At 34.6% G+C, this 19041-nt stretch overlaps 1 protein-coding gene across 3 annotated transcripts in view; it reads right to left on the bottom strand.

Moving 5' to 3' along the window:
- Positions 1 to 810: 810 nt before the first annotated feature.
- Positions 811 to 19041, bottom strand: part of CDADC1 (cytidine and dCMP deaminase domain containing 1) — a 45928-nt gene continuing 27697 nt past the window's right edge. For 2 of the 3 annotated variants that reach the window (XM_015592908.2, XM_006916449.3), the window contains 4 exons: positions 18000 to 18169; positions 16056 to 16245; positions 12547 to 12607; positions 811 to 2615 (listed from right to left, as the gene is read on the bottom strand). In XM_015592908.2, the coding sequence (XP_015448394.1) occupies positions 2542 to 2615; positions 12547 to 12607; positions 16056 to 16245; positions 18000 to 18169 (495 nt within the window). In that variant the 3' untranslated portion in view covers positions 811 to 2541. Of the gene's footprint in view, positions 2616 to 11134; positions 12608 to 13350; positions 13501 to 16055; positions 16246 to 17999; positions 18170 to 19041 lie in introns of those variants that run through there. The other variant, XR_003047601.1, reaches the window with a different exon arrangement.

Here is a 19041-nt window from a genome sequence, read left to right as displayed (position 1 = left end):
ACAAATTATGCCTTTACTATTATTCTCCCAAGCTTTGAAAGTAAGGAAGATGTGTTATTGTTTAAGAGCCAGTTCTGATTTCTCAGGTTAAGGGATAATTACTAGATCTTAGTCAACACCGCTATCTTGGGGGTCCTTGAGCAGCTCAGCAATCTCTGTGCACATCCCCCTGTCACCACCCTTTCCTGCTTCCCGGTGCAACCACCTGCCTCCATCACTTTCTCTCGGAAGTCTCTCTCATCTCCACTGTTTGCCTGCAGCCTCCCGGGCCCCTTCGGGACCCAGCATAAACACCTCCACTTCTGCGAGGCCATTTCTCCATGACTCCTTGGAATGTGCACTTGTCCTCTTTTGTGCCACCATTGCTCCTATAGTTACATCCACAGGGTGGTTCTCAACCTTAGGCCATGAGAATCACCTGGAGGGCCTGTTAAACACAGACCGCCAGGCTCCGACCCCAGTGTCTGATTCAGCAGCTCTGGTTGGGCCCCAGGTGATGCGATGCCACTGGCACAGAGACCCGACTCTGAGAATCGTTCTCTATCACTTCATTACTGCTTGTATCTTTCACTACACTGTGAGCTTCTTGAGGTCAGAGAGCATTTCTTATACATCTCATCTCCAGGGTCTAGCCAGTGTCCAGCAGATATTTACTGAATGCCTGTTATATGCCAGGCACTGTTGCAGACACTGGGTTCAGCAAAAAAAAACAAAAAACAACAAAAACTTTATGTATATATATCCCCACCCTCATTGAGCTTTCCTTCTGATACTATAAGCTCTTAATAAATGATGAAATCTGACCAGTTGTGCAGAGGAAAATGGCATTATTATGACCATTTTAATAGTGCTATAGAAGTATCAATTTTTTATTTCCTAATCATAGCTTTTCCCATTTGTATGTTTCTCCCTACTGATAATTCCACCCCCAAAACCCAACACATATATCTATAAACTTGGCAGTATTCCAGGACTTTGGGTCTTGCAAAATATTTACTAATTGATTTAGAAAATATTTGATGTAGTTGACATATTAGTAAAAAACAGTAAATCTAAGAAAAACTTAAGCACATATGATTAACATGCAAAAGCAGTTGGGGAGATATAAGCAAATCTCAGTGTTTTCATGTTGGTAAATATTAAAGAGCTTAAGCATTGGTTATCTCTAAGGGCTCCTCTCGTCTCTTCCCTCTCTGTCCCACTCCCTAGTCTTGTGTTAAAATGTTTATGGCAGTTCTTAACTGCCTGGTATGATGACTTTGAATTCCCAGTGGACCTAAGCAACCTGCTGTACAAGCAAGGGCATCTGGTCAACTCTTGGATTGTCCTGTGCACTTCTGAGAAACCGGTAAAAGGCCTCGTGAAGCCATGCAATATCATGGAAAGGAAAGGACAGCAGAGGCCAACCTGACTACCTCTCTCCACAGTCATTCCACAGAACGTCCCACCCCAGGCCTGAGGTCCACGGGCCACTGCAACTCCCTGCCCAACTCTAAGAAAGCATAAAACAGGAAACTTCATCTTTGGACTAATTTTCTGAAAGTTCCTCAAAAAAAAAAAAAAAAAAAATGAGATGACTCCTGAAGGGCTGTTTGGAATGTAACTGAACTGACCATAAAGTTTACTTTCAAGACTCAGTATTCTTAAGGTTTGCAAATGTTGTTAAAAGGCCTTGCATTCAAAACCATGAAATATTCTGTATTACTTAGATGAAGGGAAAAATGGGCAGCGTCTATTAATGGAATTCTGAAAAATTAGTTTTAATATTGCAAACTAAATATTTCTTCTCTGTTAAGATCAAAACCAAATTTAAGGTTCATTGTTAGTGATTTCGAGTTAGTGCTATAGAATTAATACCGTCTCAAAATAATATTTTACTATTGCTACCCCAAATCAGTGATGTAATAGCCTACAAATTGTTGTAATTTCTACTTATTGGAAGATTTAATAACATTTTAAAAAATATACTTTTAATAATGAAGCTCAGGTCCGCCAACTTTGTTTTTATGATTCAGTCTTAGTTAAAGAAATTCTGATTATTAGCAAGCTTTGAGTATAAATGTGAACTTTTGGTGATCCATACACTGACTCTTAAAAATGGCCAAGTTGTCATTTATTTCCCTGGAGTAGTTTACTAATTGTTACCACTGTAATCCAAAGGAATTAATATTTCTTAAAAAGTGTGTGATTCTCTGCTAAGGTGTGACCTCCAGTGAACCAACCCCTTTCATACTGGGTCATATAAAGCTAAGACATGAAGAAATCACTCCCTATGGGCAATTAAACTGGTGTCATTCAATTACTGCTACCTCATTTAGTGTAATAAAAAAACCAGCATTTTTTTCTGGAAAACACACAAATAAACCTCAAATAAAAATATTCTCATTAACATCATTCATAAGCTAGTAATAAATAAGCTTTCTTAAAATATTTTTTCCAACTATTCACAAAATCCATCCTTATTTTCTGTGTTAACAAGGCTGACTTTTAAAAGTGCAATAAAAATTCTTGAGGCCTTCGCTCCAGTTTAGACAGGACTTCTTAGTGGTTCCCAAGACACAGCTTCTTGTTTTGGTGCTGTTCTTCGTTCGGAAGGATGGGTCTCACCACACCATCTAGCGTTCAAGGATAACTTAACGTCAGGAAATCTTCACTTCAAATATATGGGTATTTGTTTAAGTCATATAGGTTGTAAGATCAAAATAAGGCTTATGTTATACAGGAATATTCACTTTATTTTATCTTAAAATTTTCAACTTGTTGAAGAACAAATTCTAGATAACTCACTCACGTAATACAGTACCTGACCTTTATAGAATTGGGTTCACTCAACGGTGTAAAGCCAACAATTCATCAAACAGTTTTTTAGAAATAAGTTTATTTTTATTATGCTGCAAGAAAAAATGCACCTCTTAATCCCTCCAGGAGAGGAGGAAACTGTGGGGCAGGGAGAGCCTGGGGGAATGCTCCACTGTCCCGCAGTCCTCCCTTGGGAGCAAGACAGACTTAGCTCATTGTTCAGGGCAGAGAGGAACTTGGCTTCAACCTCTTCTCGTCTTTTGATTTTAATAGCTTTATTGGTACAATAAAGTTGTATGTGTTTAAAGTGTACAGTTTGATGAGTTTTGACATTCGTATACATCTAAGAACCATCACCACAGTCAAGATGATGAACATAACCATCATCTCCAAAAGTTTCCTCCTGCCCCTCTGTTTCCCATCTTTTCAGGGATCTCACTACCCTTCAAGCCTGTGTTTTCTGCTCTATTCTGTCTTCCTAGTCATAAGGACACCTAGATCAGGGCACAGTCTTGCCTTCCGGAGATAAATCTGAAAAGCCTACTCTCTCTCTTGTCTTATTATGAAATATTTGAAACATAAAAAAGTATATAATACATATGGGAGTTTTGAAGCTTAATAATTAAATGAGAACCTATTACCTAACCCCAAAACTAGAATATTTCTACTTCCTGTGTGTTTCCTGAACAATCTCATTCAGAGGTAACCTCTATCTTCAATCCTGTGTTTATCATCCCATTGCTTAAAAATAATTTTACCACATATACTAAGCAATATACTACTTGGCTTCCTTTTAAACTTTATATAGAAATTGTATCATAATGTATTTATTCTTCTGCAACTTGATATTTTCATTCGACATTGTATTTCTAACACTCATCCATAATTAAGAATATAGATGAAGTTCATTTATTTTCACTGCTATATAATATTCCACTATGGGAATATACTATAATATTTTTATCTAACTCCAGAGATGTTTGTGTTATTTCCAGTTTTTTAAGAACAAAGTTGCAATAAATTATTTGTCTCTCTGTCTTTCATACAACATGTAAGAGTATTTCTAGGGCGTATACTTAGAAGTCAAATTGCTAAGTTATGGAATATATGCATATTCAGCTTACAAAGATAATATTAACTTGTTTTCCAAGGTGGATGTATACATTTTCAGTCCAACCAGCAATATATAAAAATTCCTAATGACCTACATCCTCATCAGCACTTGGTACTGGCAAACTTCTTTGTGACTCTAATAGGTATAAAACATTGCTTCAATGTGATCTTAATTTGCATTTCCCTGACTACTGATGATTTTGAGCATTTTTTCATGTGTTTATTAGATATTAGTGTTTTTCTGTTGTGAAATATCGAAAATTATCTTTTATGCATTCTCTATTAAAGTTTTTTTCTTTTTCAATTTGTTCTTTACATGTTCTGAAAACCAATTCATTGTGGTGTGTGGAAAATATATTCTTCCAGTGTACAGCTGGTCTTTTCACTTTATAATGTCTTTTGGAGAAGAAAAGTCCTTAATTGTAATTCTAATGTTTTATTGTTTTCTTTTATGGTCAACATTATTTGTGTGTGGAATAAGGTAGCCTTTCTACTCCAGGTCATAAAGATAGTCAATATTTTCTTCTAAAACTAAAAGAAAGAAAGAAAGAAAAATCACTAGAGTTCTGGTTTCTGTTTGTACATGCAAAAAAACTTGGGAGTTGACACACAGTCCTAACAAGTAAAAAGCTGAACAGACTGAGAAATCAACATCTCTTCTTAGATCCCCACAAGAGGTCTCCACAGTATTGTAAGATTTACCTCTAGGAATTTTACCCAGGGTTTCACAGTAAATATTGGAGAAAATCCTCTCATGTTTCTGGCAGGGTGGGGAAAAGGAACCATTCTGAAATATGTCAGAGGAACCATTCTGAAATATGTCAGAGAACTTTGCTCTTCTCAACAAGCCCTGCCTTCAAGGAGAAACCATTTAACCAGAGCCTAACCTGCTGGGGTATTATCAGAGCCTAACTGACCAGGGAAAAGGAAAGACCCAACTCCAGCCCACTCTAGCCATCTTGTCCCCCCTAAGGGGCTTGAAGAAACTGAGAAACACTTGTGAAGCTCACTACAGGCTCAGTACAAAACTGAGACCTAATCAAAAGACCTAAAATGCTTACTCTCCTCTTATACTTCACCAACATATTACTAAAGGCCAATTTACTGCAGTTCCTTTTACCTGGTGCCTCATGTCTGGGTATCAAGAAAAAATTGCAAGGCATACTAAAAGGCAAAAAACGCAATTTGAAGAGAGAGAGCAAGCATCAGAACCAGACATGGCAGGGAAGCTGGAATTATCAGACTGGAAATTTAAAACAACTATAATTAATATGTTAAGGGCGCTAATGAACAAAGTAGACAGCATGGCAGAACACATGAACGATGTAAGCAGAAATATGAAAATCCTAAGAAAGAACCAAAAAGAAATGCTAGAGATAAAAAACACCATATCATAATGAAGAAAATGCCTTTAATGGTCTTATTAGTAGACTGAACACTGCTGAGGAAAGAATCTCTGAGCTGGAGGATATTTCGATAGAATCTTTGAAAACTGAAAAGCAAAGAGAACAGACTACAAAAACCAAGAGAATATCCAATGACTATGGGACAACTACATATGGTGTAACATATGCATAATGAGAATACCAGAAGAAGAAACAGAGAAAGAAACAGAAGAAACAGAAGAAACATTTGAAATAATAATGACTGAAAATTTCCCCAAATTAATGTCAGACACCAAAACACAGACGTAGGAAACTCAAAAAACAGCAAGCAGAATTAAGTGCCCAAAAACTACGCCTAGGCATGTCATTTTCAAACTACAGAAAATCAAAGAAGAAGAAAAAATCCTGAAAGCAGCCGCAGGAAAAAAATACATTACTTATAGAGGAACAAAAATAGGAATTACATCTGACTTCCCAGATGTAAAACTGTGCAAGCAAGAGTGGAGTGAAATTTAAAGTGTTGAGAGAAAAAACCCACCAACCTAGAATTCTATACCCTGAGAAATTCTTTCAAAAGTGAAGGAGAGATAAAGACTTTCTCAGACAAACAAAAATTGAGGGAATTTACTGCCAACAGATCTGCCTTGCAAGAAATGTTAAAAGTTCTTCAGAGAGAAGGAAAATAACATTGGCCAGAAACTTGGATCTACATAAAATAAAGAAGAACATTGAAGAAAGAATAAATGAAGGTAAAATAAAAATGTTATTTCTCTTATTCTTAATTAATCTAACAGGTAATAGTTCAAAATAATAAAACCAACAATGTATTATGCACGCCTAGGCATATATTTTATGAACATACTTATATGTTTATGTATGCATGCATATAAGTGAAATAAATGACAACAATGATACAAAGGATGGGAGGGAGGAATTAGGATTATTTTGTTACTTTAAGGTACTCATATTACCCTTAAAGTGATGTAGTACTATTTGAAAATTGACTTGGATAGGCTATAAATGTATATTGCAAACTATTTTTTTACTTTAAAAAGTTTTTTAAAAGGGACATATGTAAATAAATTTTCTAAAAAAGGAAGTATACCAATACATGAAGAAAGGAAGGAAAATAGATTCATATAAAATGTTCAATTAAAACCACAAAAGGCAGAATGAAGTGGAAGATAAAAACGGGAACAAAGAACAAGGGCAACAAAAAGAAAACAGTAATGAAAATGATAGATATTAATCCAACCATATCATTAATCACTTTGAACATCAATGCTCTAAATGCACTAATTATAAGACAGAGATTGTTAGAGTTGATAAAAAAAACAAACAAACAAGACTCAACTATATATCCTTTACAAGAAATCCATGGTAAATATAGATACATATAAATTAAAAGTAAATGGATGAAGAAAAATATACCATGGTAACACTAATCAAAAGAAAGCAGGAGTAGCTATATTAATTTCAGACTTCGAAACAAGAAAAGTTATCAGGAGTGAAGAAAGGCATTACATAAAGGGGTCAATTCTCTAAGAAGATATAATAATCCTTAATGTATATCCACCTAAAAACAGAGCATTAAACCATATGAGCCTAACAGAACTGCAAAGAGAAATAGATGACTCCACTATCATAGTTGGAGACCTCAATACTCTTCCATCAGAAAAAGATAGATTTGGCAGGCAGAAAATCAGTAGGACAATAGTTGAACTCAACAACACCATCAATCAACTGAATATAGTCAATATCAACAACTATTTGATCCAACGTCAGCAGATACACATTCCTCCCAACCTCACACAGAATACTCACCATATAGACCACAGTCTGGGCCATAAAACATACCTTTGCAAATTTAAAAGAATACAATCGTACAATGTCTGCTCTTAGATCACAATAGAATTAAACTAGAAATCAATAACAGAAAGATAACTGGAATATCCCAAGATACATGGAGACTAAACAACACACTTCTATGTAAAATGGGAGTCAAAGAAGAAATCTCAAGAGAAATTTTAAAATAGTTTAAAACTAAAGAGAAATAAAAACACATCTTATCAAAATTTGTAGAATGCAGTGAAAACAATGCTTAGAGGAAAACTTATAGCATTGAATGAATATATTAGAAAAGAATAATGATCTAAAATCAATAATCTAAGTTTCCATCTTAGAAAACTAGAAAAAGAACAAATTAAGTCTAAAGTAAGCAAAAGAAAAGAAATGATAAGCAAAAGAATAGAAATCAATGAAATTGAAAACAGGAAATAAAGAAAATCAATGAAGCCAAAAGCTGAGTCTTTGAAAAGATCCACAAAATTGACAAGCCTATAGCCAGGCTAACTAAGAAAAAAAAGAGAGGGGACACAAATTACCAATATCAGAAATGAAGAAAAGGACATCACTACAGATCCCATGTACATTAAAAGGAAAATAAAGGCAAACTATGAACGATTTTATGCCCACAAATTTGATAACCTAGATGAAATGAACTAATTCCCTGAAAGGCACAATTTGCCAAAACTCACACGTGAAGAAATAGACAATCTAAATAGACCTAAATATTTCCTAAATATCTATTAAGGAAATTGAATCAATAATTAACAACATTCCAAAACAGAAAGTATTAGGGGCAGATGGGTTCACTGGTAAATTCTACCAAACATTTAAAGAAGAAATAATACCATTTTTCTACAATCTCTTTCAGAAGATATAAGCAGAGGGAATATTCTATAAGACCAGTATTACCCTAATAGTAAAACTAGAAACAGACATTACAAGAAAACAAAAACTACAGACACTTGAGTATCTCTCATGAACATAGATACAAAAATCCTCAATGAAAAATCAGCAAAACAAAATTCATCCATGTCTAAAAAGAATTATATACCACAATTAAGTGGGATTTATCGCAGGTATGCAAGGCTGGTTCAACATTCAAACATCAATTAATGTAAGCTATCATATCAACAGGCTAAAAAAGAAAAACCACATGTTCATATCAATAGATGAGGAAAAAGCTTTTGGCAAAATCCAACACCAAACATTCATGATAAAAACTCTCAGTAAACTAAGAATAGGGGAACTCCCTCAGCTTGATAAAAAAATATCTAGAAAAAACCTACAGCTAACATCATACTTAATGGTGTGAAACTTAAAGCTTTCCCACTATGAAGAGATACAAGGCCAGGATGTCCCCTTCACCACTCCTTCTCAACATCATACTAGAAGTCCTAGTTAACGCAGTAAGACAAGAAAGGGAAATAAAAGGTATACAGATTGAAAAGAAATAAAACTGTCTTTGTTCACAGATGATATGATCATCTATGTAGAAAATCCAAAAGAATCGACAAAAAAACCTTCTAAGAGTAATAAGTGATTACATCAAGGTTGCAGGATACGAGTTTAATATACAAAAGTCAATATTTAAAGAAGATACATACAGGTGGCAAATAAGCCTATGAAAGGATGTACTACATTATATGTCATCAGGGAAATGCAAATGAAAAAAAGACACCACTACACAACCATCAGAATGGCCAAAATCTATACACCAAATGCTAGAGGAGGAAGAGCATCAGAAACTCATTCTTTGCTGGTGGAAATGCAAAATGGTACAGCTGCTTTGGAAGACAGTTTGGCAATTTCTTACAAAACTAAATATGCTTTTGCCATGTGATCCAGCAATCACGCTCTTTGGTATTTACCCAAAGGAGGTGAAAACATGTCCACGCCAAAAAGAAAAAATAATGCACACAGATATTTATAGCGGCTTCATTCATAATTTCCATAACTTGGAAACAACCAAGAGGTCCTTCATTAGGTGAATGGATAAATAAACTGGTACATCCAGTCAACGGAATCTCATTCAGCACAAAAAGAAATGAGCTATCAAACCATGAAAAAACAGATAGGAACCTTAAATGCACATTACGAAGTGAAAGTAGCTAGTCTGAAAAGGTGACTACTATATGATTCCAACTATGTAACACTCTGGAAAAGGAAAACTATAGTTAAAAAAAAAAAAATCAATGTTTGCCAGGAGCTGGAGAGAGGGGAAGGATGAACAAGTGGAGCACAGGGAATTTTTAGGGCAGTGAAAATATGCTGTATGATACCATAATGATGGATACATGTCATTATGTATTTATCTAAACCCACTGGATGCTCAATATCAAGAGTGAACCTATAATGTAAACTGTGGACTCTGGATGATTTTTATGTGTCAATTTTGGTTCATCAGTTGTAACCAATGCAGCACAACGAGGAAGATGTGGATAATGGGGGAGGCTACTCACGTGTGGGGACAGGGGTCATGGGACCTCTCTGTACCTTCCCCTCAATTCTTCTGTGAACCTAAAACTGCTCTAAAAATAAACTCTCAATTAAAAAATGCAAAAATATTTACCTTTTCCATTTAAGTCTTTAATTTTTTGTAACTGATTTTTGTGTATTATGTGACGTAAGAATCCAATATCACTTTTTCTACATAGAAAAATAATTTTTCAGCACTATAAATTGAACACTCTATTCTTACAGCGTGACATGCATTGCCATCTCTGTCAGGGATGCTAAATGTTCCACAATTCATGGATGAACTTCTACCACTTGAAATACCAAAAGCATGCCATCAATTAACAGTGATTTAACTGAGCCAGAGTTTTTTTAACAAACGTATTTTTTCATAATTGCTTGTTCCTTGCTCTTTTTCCAATAGCAGCTTTTACTTCCTAAACATTTTATATCCTCTATTTTATAACTCCAAAGCATGAAGTCCTTGGGAGTCTAAATATGCTATTTGTTGTTTCTGTTCCCTCTTACTCATAGTGACATCTTCACCTGTGTTTGGTAATTTTTCAATTACGAGTTCATATTTTATTATATCCTGTGGGCCTAAGTCAGGATCATTTTCCTTCTGAGAGAATCTGCATTTGCTTCTGCCAGAAGGTAACCTGAGTGAGGGCATTTTGGCATCCTTGGAGGACCCCAAGCTTAATGAAGGACCCTCGGGCTTAGTTCTTCTTCTTTGCAGCAGATCTCAGACTTATCTTCAAGATCCCAATTTATACGGACATTTGTCTCCAAGGTAACCTGGCTTTCCTGTTTGCTGGCTGTTGCTATTTATATTCTAACGAACTATTCCTCTTCTATTTTTCCCTAGGGGAACAGGAGTATCTGAATATTTCCCTTATTTTCTTCAAAGCCCTGTGATACCTTAAAAAAGAATATTTGTTATGGGTTATTTGAGTTCCAGTTAAATTGAGGAAGACCACCTGAGAGTAGTCAGTTACATTGCCTGTCTCCCTCCCTTCTCTTTTTGTTCCTGAGGGGGTATAAATCAGCACAAGTCCTCTCAGAGTTGGACAGGTTCTCCCTTGAATACCCCTTTCAAGGTCTAGACTTGATGGTGGAGAGAGGTAGATAGGAAAGGTAAGTTTGGAAAAATACCATCAAGTGTGATTTAGCCAAAGGTCAAGCCCTAGTCTAGCAATAAGCTGGTGTTTTAATTTTCATCTGTTTGATTCCTATGTCTGTTTCTCAGCTGAAACCAAAATTAGAAAAGAATCACATATATACGATTCCATTTATATGAAATAGCCAGAATATGCAAATTCAAAAAAACAAAGTAGATTAGTGGTTGTCTGGGGTTGGGGGTAGTAGAAATGGGAGCGACTACAAATGAGTAAGAAGTTTCTTTTTGAGATGATGAAAATGTTATGAAATTAGGTTGTGGTGATGGTTGCACAACTCTGAAAATATAAAAACCACTGAATTCTACACTTCAGAGGGCAAATTTATGATATATGAATTATATCTCAAATCTGTCGTAACACTGAAAAAGACAGGAATATTATTTATTGATATAAAACACTTGTTTGAAAATGAATACAAAACATAAACTTACAATTGAATGAACTGTTACAAAGCAAACATACATTTAACCATCATCCAGGTCAATAAATAAAACATTTCCAGTAAAGCAGATGCCTTTCTCTTGTTTTCTCCTAATCACGTAGCCCTCCCTCCAATCTTGGGACTTCTAATCTACAGCGTTTTTGTCTTCCTTTTCCTTAGTGATCTAGGAGCAACGAACCCTGGATACAAGCCCTTTGTTCAGTATGAGTGGCAAATATCTCTCCCTATTCCATGGCTTTCCTTTGTACTGTTTTAATGATATCTTTTGATGAACGGATAAGTTTAACATAAGTTAATTCATCTTTTATGATTAGTGCTATTTGAGTCCTTTCCCTAACAACAAGGAATTATTAATTAACCCCCTCAAACACTTATTGACTATACATTCTTTAATCAGATCTATATATATTTTATTTGTTCTTTTTTCTTTCATTATTTTTCCTGATAGATTTTTAAAAAGATGGAGAATAAACATTTTTTTTCCAGATTACAAATTTAAGAATTACAACTGAATAAAAGAAAGCTAATTCAGAACACAGAAAATCAAGATATTCACATGGAAATTATTTTAATAAAGACCTTTATATTTCTCGATTTTTTAAAGGGTAATCAAATCATTGTTATTATGAAGAAAACTTACTTATTATACTAAACTTCTATTTACTTAGAATCCATCAAAAAGATAACATAACTAATATTTAAAAATAATATTGTGCACCAGTAACTAATGTTCAAATTTATGTGCCTAAGGAATTACAAGATCTCCCAAAGATTATATTACATTCAAAATATCTGTCAATATGCAAATAATAAAGCTTTTAAGACTAGTAGTTCATTTACCGAAGCTATGATGATTCTAAGTCATTAGATTATGCAAATAATCGGAACATTTCCAGTCTCTGACCAATCTGAACAAACGTGGCTTTACTCTAATAAGAATGTATATATCCTCATAATTTGGCCCTAGATCCATCTGTATTAATTATATGTATTTTTCCTTTCAAACTGCCCAAGAAGCTTTTGTTTTGGTATGGAAGAACATTTCTGTTTACTGTTTCATATAAATTTAATTTATAAACTCTATTTGTACACGATTATTTTTATTAAACTGCAGATTCTGCAGGATTGATTATTAGCCAGCACTTTCCATCATCCCTAACATACAGCAGATACATAAATGTGAGCAAATTGATGGCGAAAAACCTAACCTGCAAAAAGAGTATGTTCCATCTAAGACCACAACAATTTCCAACACCTGACCATTAAAACTCACAACGTATCCTCTCTTCTCAGCAACCTCAATAAAGGCCTTGTAAATACTTACTCTCTCTGCTTTCAGGCTCATTTTGTTCAAGAACACAAGTTCCTGATGGATTCAGCTGCCACTGCAAAAGGGCACAAATATTTTATTTATATGTTTAACAAAGATTTTATAAATAGCATTTCAGCACCCTGCTTTCAAATATCAAAACAACTTTAAAAGTATAAGATGAAAAGAGTTAGCATGTCTGTATCAACCAAGCCTTAATGACCTTGAATGACCCTGAATGATAAGACTGCTGGGATCAGAATCAATATTCTTAGAGAAGGTATGAACTTTAAAGATCCTTTACCTTCATTTTACAGGTAAGGAAGTAGAAGAACAGAGAACAGTAATGACTTGCCCAAGGTTACACACTAACTAAAGGCAGCAATAAAATTAGATTCTGGGTCTACCTGTGCCCAATGTTAGAGAATTTTTACCACCTCACACTCAATCTCCAGGCCCTACAGATCTTATAATAGCTAGAGAAGGCCTAGATATTAAAGAATAAAAACATGACCAAGATTATCTTGCCTTTTAATATACTTATGTCATACAATTATATCATATATATTATATCACACCTCTGATTATAGTTTTCCATCTTAACCATTCAGAAATAAATAAGGAAGCCTGAAGATTCTCAGATATTACGGAGAAGACTGGAGCAGCAGATAAAAAAAAAGAGTATAATCAACATCTCATAGCTAAGCCCTTCCTTCCCTCCTTGGCTAGAAAGCCCTGTCATCAGAATCACAAATGACTTAACCGAAAAGGCCCCACGAGGGCACTACCTCCAGAAAGACAAATAAAGCTGTTTAGTACCTGAGAGACTCTTCCACAGCATCAGTTAGTTCATTAGATAAAGTAGTGAATATCATGGGCCTTGAAGAGGGGATGAGGTACAAGAAAAACATTTCGCCACGTGTACAAAAAAGTCTTTGGGAGGGAGGACATCTAGAACTGGTTGGTCACCTATATAAATGGGATGGTTAGGGTTAACACCAAGAAAAAGAGTACTTACAAGGGGTGGGAAGGTATGTATGAAAAAAATTTTTTAAAGGCATGTTTTAAAACATGTCAAACCACTAAAATCTATTAATTTGGGCAAAGTAAAAATGAGTACTCCTGAATTTACATTTAAGGATAACCATAAAAAGACTATTTCTAACTGTAAAAACTTAGATGCAATCTGGATGTTCATCAACAGGGGAATGGTTAAATAAGGTATGTCTACAGATTAAAAATTTGTGTAATTATTAAAAACTATTTTTGAAGAATTTTCAATGAGACATATAACATGTTACCAGTAGTATCTATGAGTTGTGGGATAATATTGGTTCTTTTTTATTTTCCTAGTTCTCTACATTGAGCACATATTATTTTTATAATAAAAAACTAATATGATCTAATAGAGACAAATATATAGGTATCAAATTTTTTTTAAAAAAGAGTTTCTGAGTAAATGGACTTGGGTTTATACGGATAAAATCTATTCTTGAAAATACTGTTGCCTAGACATAGACTAGTTTGCAATAACCCCACAAAACAGAACCACTTATCACAAGGTATATGGTAACACCTCAAAGAGAAAAGCAAACCTTTTTTACACAAAATTAATTTCGCTTGCTTTAATCTTTAAAAAAATCAAGTTTGTTGATACTCTTATACTACTTTTGACAGTCTAAAAGTAAGTGTAATCATTACTAAAATTCAAATTTAGAACAAATACTAGTTCATGTTAGTTACTGATATTTATAAAATTAGGTGTTTAGCTAACCAGGTGGTTTAAATCATTTACATGATTGTAAGCCAGGCCAGATGAGGGAAGAGAGGGAAGGGTGCACGGCTAATCCTCTCCGGAAAGAGTACAGAGAAGAACCAAGTGCACCTGAGCAAGGGTATTCCTGGATGGGTCTTGGCTCAACAGGTGTTTCTGCATCCCACCTCTGCCCAAAGGGCTTTCACTGCCTTTGCCTTCCTGGCTCCTTCCACTTCTCTTGCCCTGACATTCTTCTGATCTCTTCATTCTCTTTATAATTAAAAAGCTACTAAAATCCACCAGTAAGCAAGAAATTTCAGAATTCACTTAACCCATCACTCACAGTACTGAAGAGCTAGGTCACCTAATCTTTATGAAGAGAATTAGAAAAATCTATTTCTTCCCACTCTTTAGGAGGAACAAAGAGATAGAAAAGAAAAACACAGAACTGGAGATTTCTCCTGGACTAGCTGGATGTAGCTTTTGTTTAGTTTTACAGAAGAGGCGTCTTTCCCATCTCTCCCTTCTTTCAGTGCCTCCCCTTTTCTTTTTAAAGTCATGATAAACTTTAAATAAAACTGAAATGAAAACAGAAGCACAGGACAAAAATAAAAAGGGTAAAAATTTATGATACTTAATATACAGACAGAAACTAGATAGTATGGTATTATGTTTTTAAATTTTTTAACATTTTATATGTGTATTATTTATATATATGTAAATATATATATATTTTATATGTGTATTATTTATATATATATGTAAATATATATATATAGTTTAATAAATATCTCTTAGGTGCTTTTTATGTTCCAGGCACCCTGGACTCAAACAGGAATGTAAAGTTGAAATGTATAAACAGTTCTATTATATGCCATTTCTACCCACTGCAAATTGTAGTATATAAATGTTACATTAAATGCCAGAATTATCATTAAAAAGTAACATGATTCTGGAGAGGATCCTTTTGCTATACAGGATATTATTGGGACATATGGTGAACACTGATTGGAATCTGTGGATGAAACAGCAGTAATGTATCAATGATAATTTCCTGAATTTTGTGATTTTATTATGATTACAAGAAAGAATATACTGTTTGAGGAAATACACAATAAAGTATATGAGAGTGATTTGGTATCATGGTAACAATGTACTCTCAAATGTTTCTAGAAAAAAAAGTTCTTGGTAGTGTTTTTGTAATTTTCCTATATGTCTGCCATTGTTTCTAAAAAAAAAAAGTTTTAAAAACCTACATAGTAAAAAAATATAAAGAGTTAAAGTTCTGAGTTTTCCATAAATTACCTCGGCACTTTTTTAGATATATAAAATATTAAATCCCTTCTAACTTTTCCTGATTTTTCTCAGGAAAAATGTGTGTGTGTTGTGTGTTGTATGCATGTGTGGGTATGTGTGTGTCCCTCCCCATCTTTGGGTAATCTTAAACTATTTTCATCTCTAAACTATTTTCACTCTAAAACAGAAGGGAGGGTGAGAGAAGAGGTGGATTTTCTCTTGTTAACCACCAGATGGCACCAAAGGGTCTACTGATTCAAGATGGGTAAAGCTCACCTACAACTTTCTATAGAGATGTAAATTCGTGAGGCAGAGATCCTAAACAGAAGATTTGTAATTAGCAAATGCTTGCACATAAAAATAAACTCAATGATAATAGTTTGTCGAAACTCTTTAAAAGGGCTGGAATTACTAAACTATGCAGCAGGACACCAAACAACATAATATTTGAAAAAAGTGTGTATCTACTTACTGTAAATTTGCTAACACCCTCAAGTTCCCCAAATCGCATGTAAGAGATGTCTGCCTTCTTTTTTCCAACATCTACATCCCCTGCATAGATTTGTTTTATCCCTGCACCTTTAATTAAAGGGACACACTCATCACATGGGCACTTTGTCACAAAAATCATACTTTTTTCTTCTGGTTTTATTTCTTGACACCTACAAAAAACATATAAAATATTAAGAAGGTAGTTTCTGAAAGGGTAAGTTATATTTTATAGAAATCTTTAAAAACTAAAATTGAGCTGCTTTAAGAACAGGTTTACAACATTATAAACAATGATAAGCAAACCTTATTCTCGCTAATTAGTGAATGTTAAAAATACAAAAATGCATAAATGTTGAAATATAACCTGAACACGACAATTATTCTAACTAAAATTCATTCATTTATTCTAAGCAATCTGGCAAAATTTCAGTATTAAATTACAAAGCAAATGAAAACAGAGACACAGAGAGCAAGAGAGCGAGAGAGAATTAGGGGCTAGAACTAATACTCTTCTTAAAAGTTTATGATGCATGATTAGACATAATTCATCACAGTAGCCAAAAGATGTACCCCCTTATCTGGTACTTAATGGATATTTAATAAATGCTTACTAAATTCATAAGTTAATCTTAAAATTCCGTTTTGAGTTATAGTTCCCTTGTTCTCTCCCTAATGCAGGATTTTACTTAACAAATGTTTGGATTTAACAGATCCATATCTCCAAACTAAACGAAGCAATTAAATCTATAATGAACAGCACAAGGAAAAGAAGAGAGAGTTGTTGACTGGGAGTAGTTTAGGACTAAGGGATGCTCTCACCTGAGGCTACAGGGGTTGTACTTCCCAGTTCTGCGGTTTACACCACTGTCAGTCAGCTGTCTGACACTGCGACCCGCCTTCCATATCCACCTCCCTAGCTCAGACTCATTCTGTTCATCTGGACTAGGGCAACAGAATTTCATGCACCTAGTCTTTTCCAACAATACACCTGCAACTCAAGCAATCAGTAGTGTGGCTCTGTCAATGCCATTCCATTTCTCCATTACCTCCTCAATGAAGTCTAAACTCAGTCTTCCCTACCCAGTCTCAGCCTAATCCCAGGTGCTCCGCGGTCCAGCCTAACAGCAATATTCATTCATTTTCCTACACACAGAAGCATTTTTCCTACTTCTAGACCACTGTTACACCTAAAGCAAGGATGACTTCCCTGCAAGTAAGCATTTCCAATTGCTGCAACCCTAGCAAATCTTCAAAGCTCAGCTCGAGTGCCAGTTTCTCCCTAAAGCTTTTCCCTCCCATGCCCCCTGCAGTCGTAGCCGCCCTGACTTTCCACAGCACTTGTGTTGGCCTTTCCCACACAACTGATCACCTTAGGATGAAGGCTGTGTTATAGCCCCTGCTGTAATATAAGCTCCTAAGGACGGGAGCCATGTTTTATTCAGGTTTGACTACCCGAAGATCACCCCTTAATGGTTAATGCTGAGAAATGTTTGGAAATTATCTAAATTAACATTAGAAGGAGGTAATGCCAGTTGTAATCTTTAACAAAAACTATGTTAGAGCAACTTGGTTCATAACAAAATCTATGTAGTCATAAATACAAAATATGTACTCTAGATTTAGAAAACAAAGAAGGGCTTAGGTTCCAGAAATATACAAGACCCTACAGACATACTTCACACAGTTTTACACTGGAGAGAAAAGGAAAAGGGCGAGGAGAATCTCAATAAATATGAAGGCCTGTAAGATCTCTGACAACGGCTTCAGGTCAGGCAGGAAAGACCAACTATAACTAAAGTTACGTTTTAGTTATAGAATATTTGGGGGAATTTTAAAAAAGGAAATAAATCACAGCTAAAAGAAAAAGAATTGCAACTAACCCTTGCTACATTTTAAAGAAAATATATGCAAACGAGTTTCATACCTAAATGTCAAGGCATTCTGTTCTGCATGTATGATGTATCTGAATTTCCTTATTTCTCTGTCTTTCTGTTTGTCATCCATGTTTGGGAAGTCAGCATACTCGGATCCAGCAGGGAAAGCATTATAACCACAGCCTATGAAGTACATAGCGCCTGTTCCATCACAATTTCTCTATGAAAGGGAGCAAACCAACAAAGCTTAGTTTTGAACATTCTGAAAAGGCAGCCCACAAGTATATTTTTAAAGCCTAATATCATACTTGTATAATGCATTCAATTTTCTATGACAAACCGACTCATCGGAAAAATACAATATTAGATCCGCCTGCTGTGGTGTGGTCTTGTTAATGCTAAATTTCAAGAAGGCGATCATCTCTCTATAACTCAAGGCAGTCCTTGATTTTATCATGTAATTAAATACTAGCTAGCATAATTCATGAATAGCTTCACTTGATTCAGACATCTCTTCTGGAACAGGTAATAAGATGCTGGAGAACAGAAAACATACTTTATTCTTTTTTATCCCTTAAAGTACACCTATTAAGAGTGTTTCATACATAACAGGTACTCAATAAATGATTGTTAATTTCTTAATAGGCTCTGTGCTGTGCTACTGGTTAGCAAGACAGAAAACTAAAAAATATTTTGAGTAATTTCTGTTGCTGAGCTAAAAAAATGTGGTTTTGATATAGCTGAAAAATAAAAAATGCACTTTTCTTTAATCTTCAACATTTATTGAGCTTCTTTTATATGTATATTAGTATCATATACTTCTTACTTCAGTGGCTCTTCTTGACTTCTCCTAGTCAACAGCCTATTAGGTAGTAATATGAATGCTTTATCAATTATTAGAGTGAAATCACAATATAATAGTTTGGAATATGCTATAATAAACCTCACTAAATTTCAATATATTACAATTACTCATGTGGTGGTAACAACAGACTCATTGCTACTAGAGGCAGCTTGATAAAAATCACTGTGTTATGGTGAGCCAATAAAAGTTTATAAGTAAATATTATCTCAATAACAAATTCTTGAGTA

This window comes from Pteropus alecto, unplaced genomic scaffold (assembly GCF_000325575.1).
Source record: "Pteropus alecto unplaced genomic scaffold, ASM32557v1 scaffold24, whole genome shotgun sequence".
Taxonomy (NCBI): Eukaryota; Metazoa; Chordata; class Mammalia; order Chiroptera; family Pteropodidae; genus Pteropus; species Pteropus alecto.
Note: the sequence above shows the minus strand (reverse complement) of the source record. Positions and strands in the feature narration are given on the sequence as shown.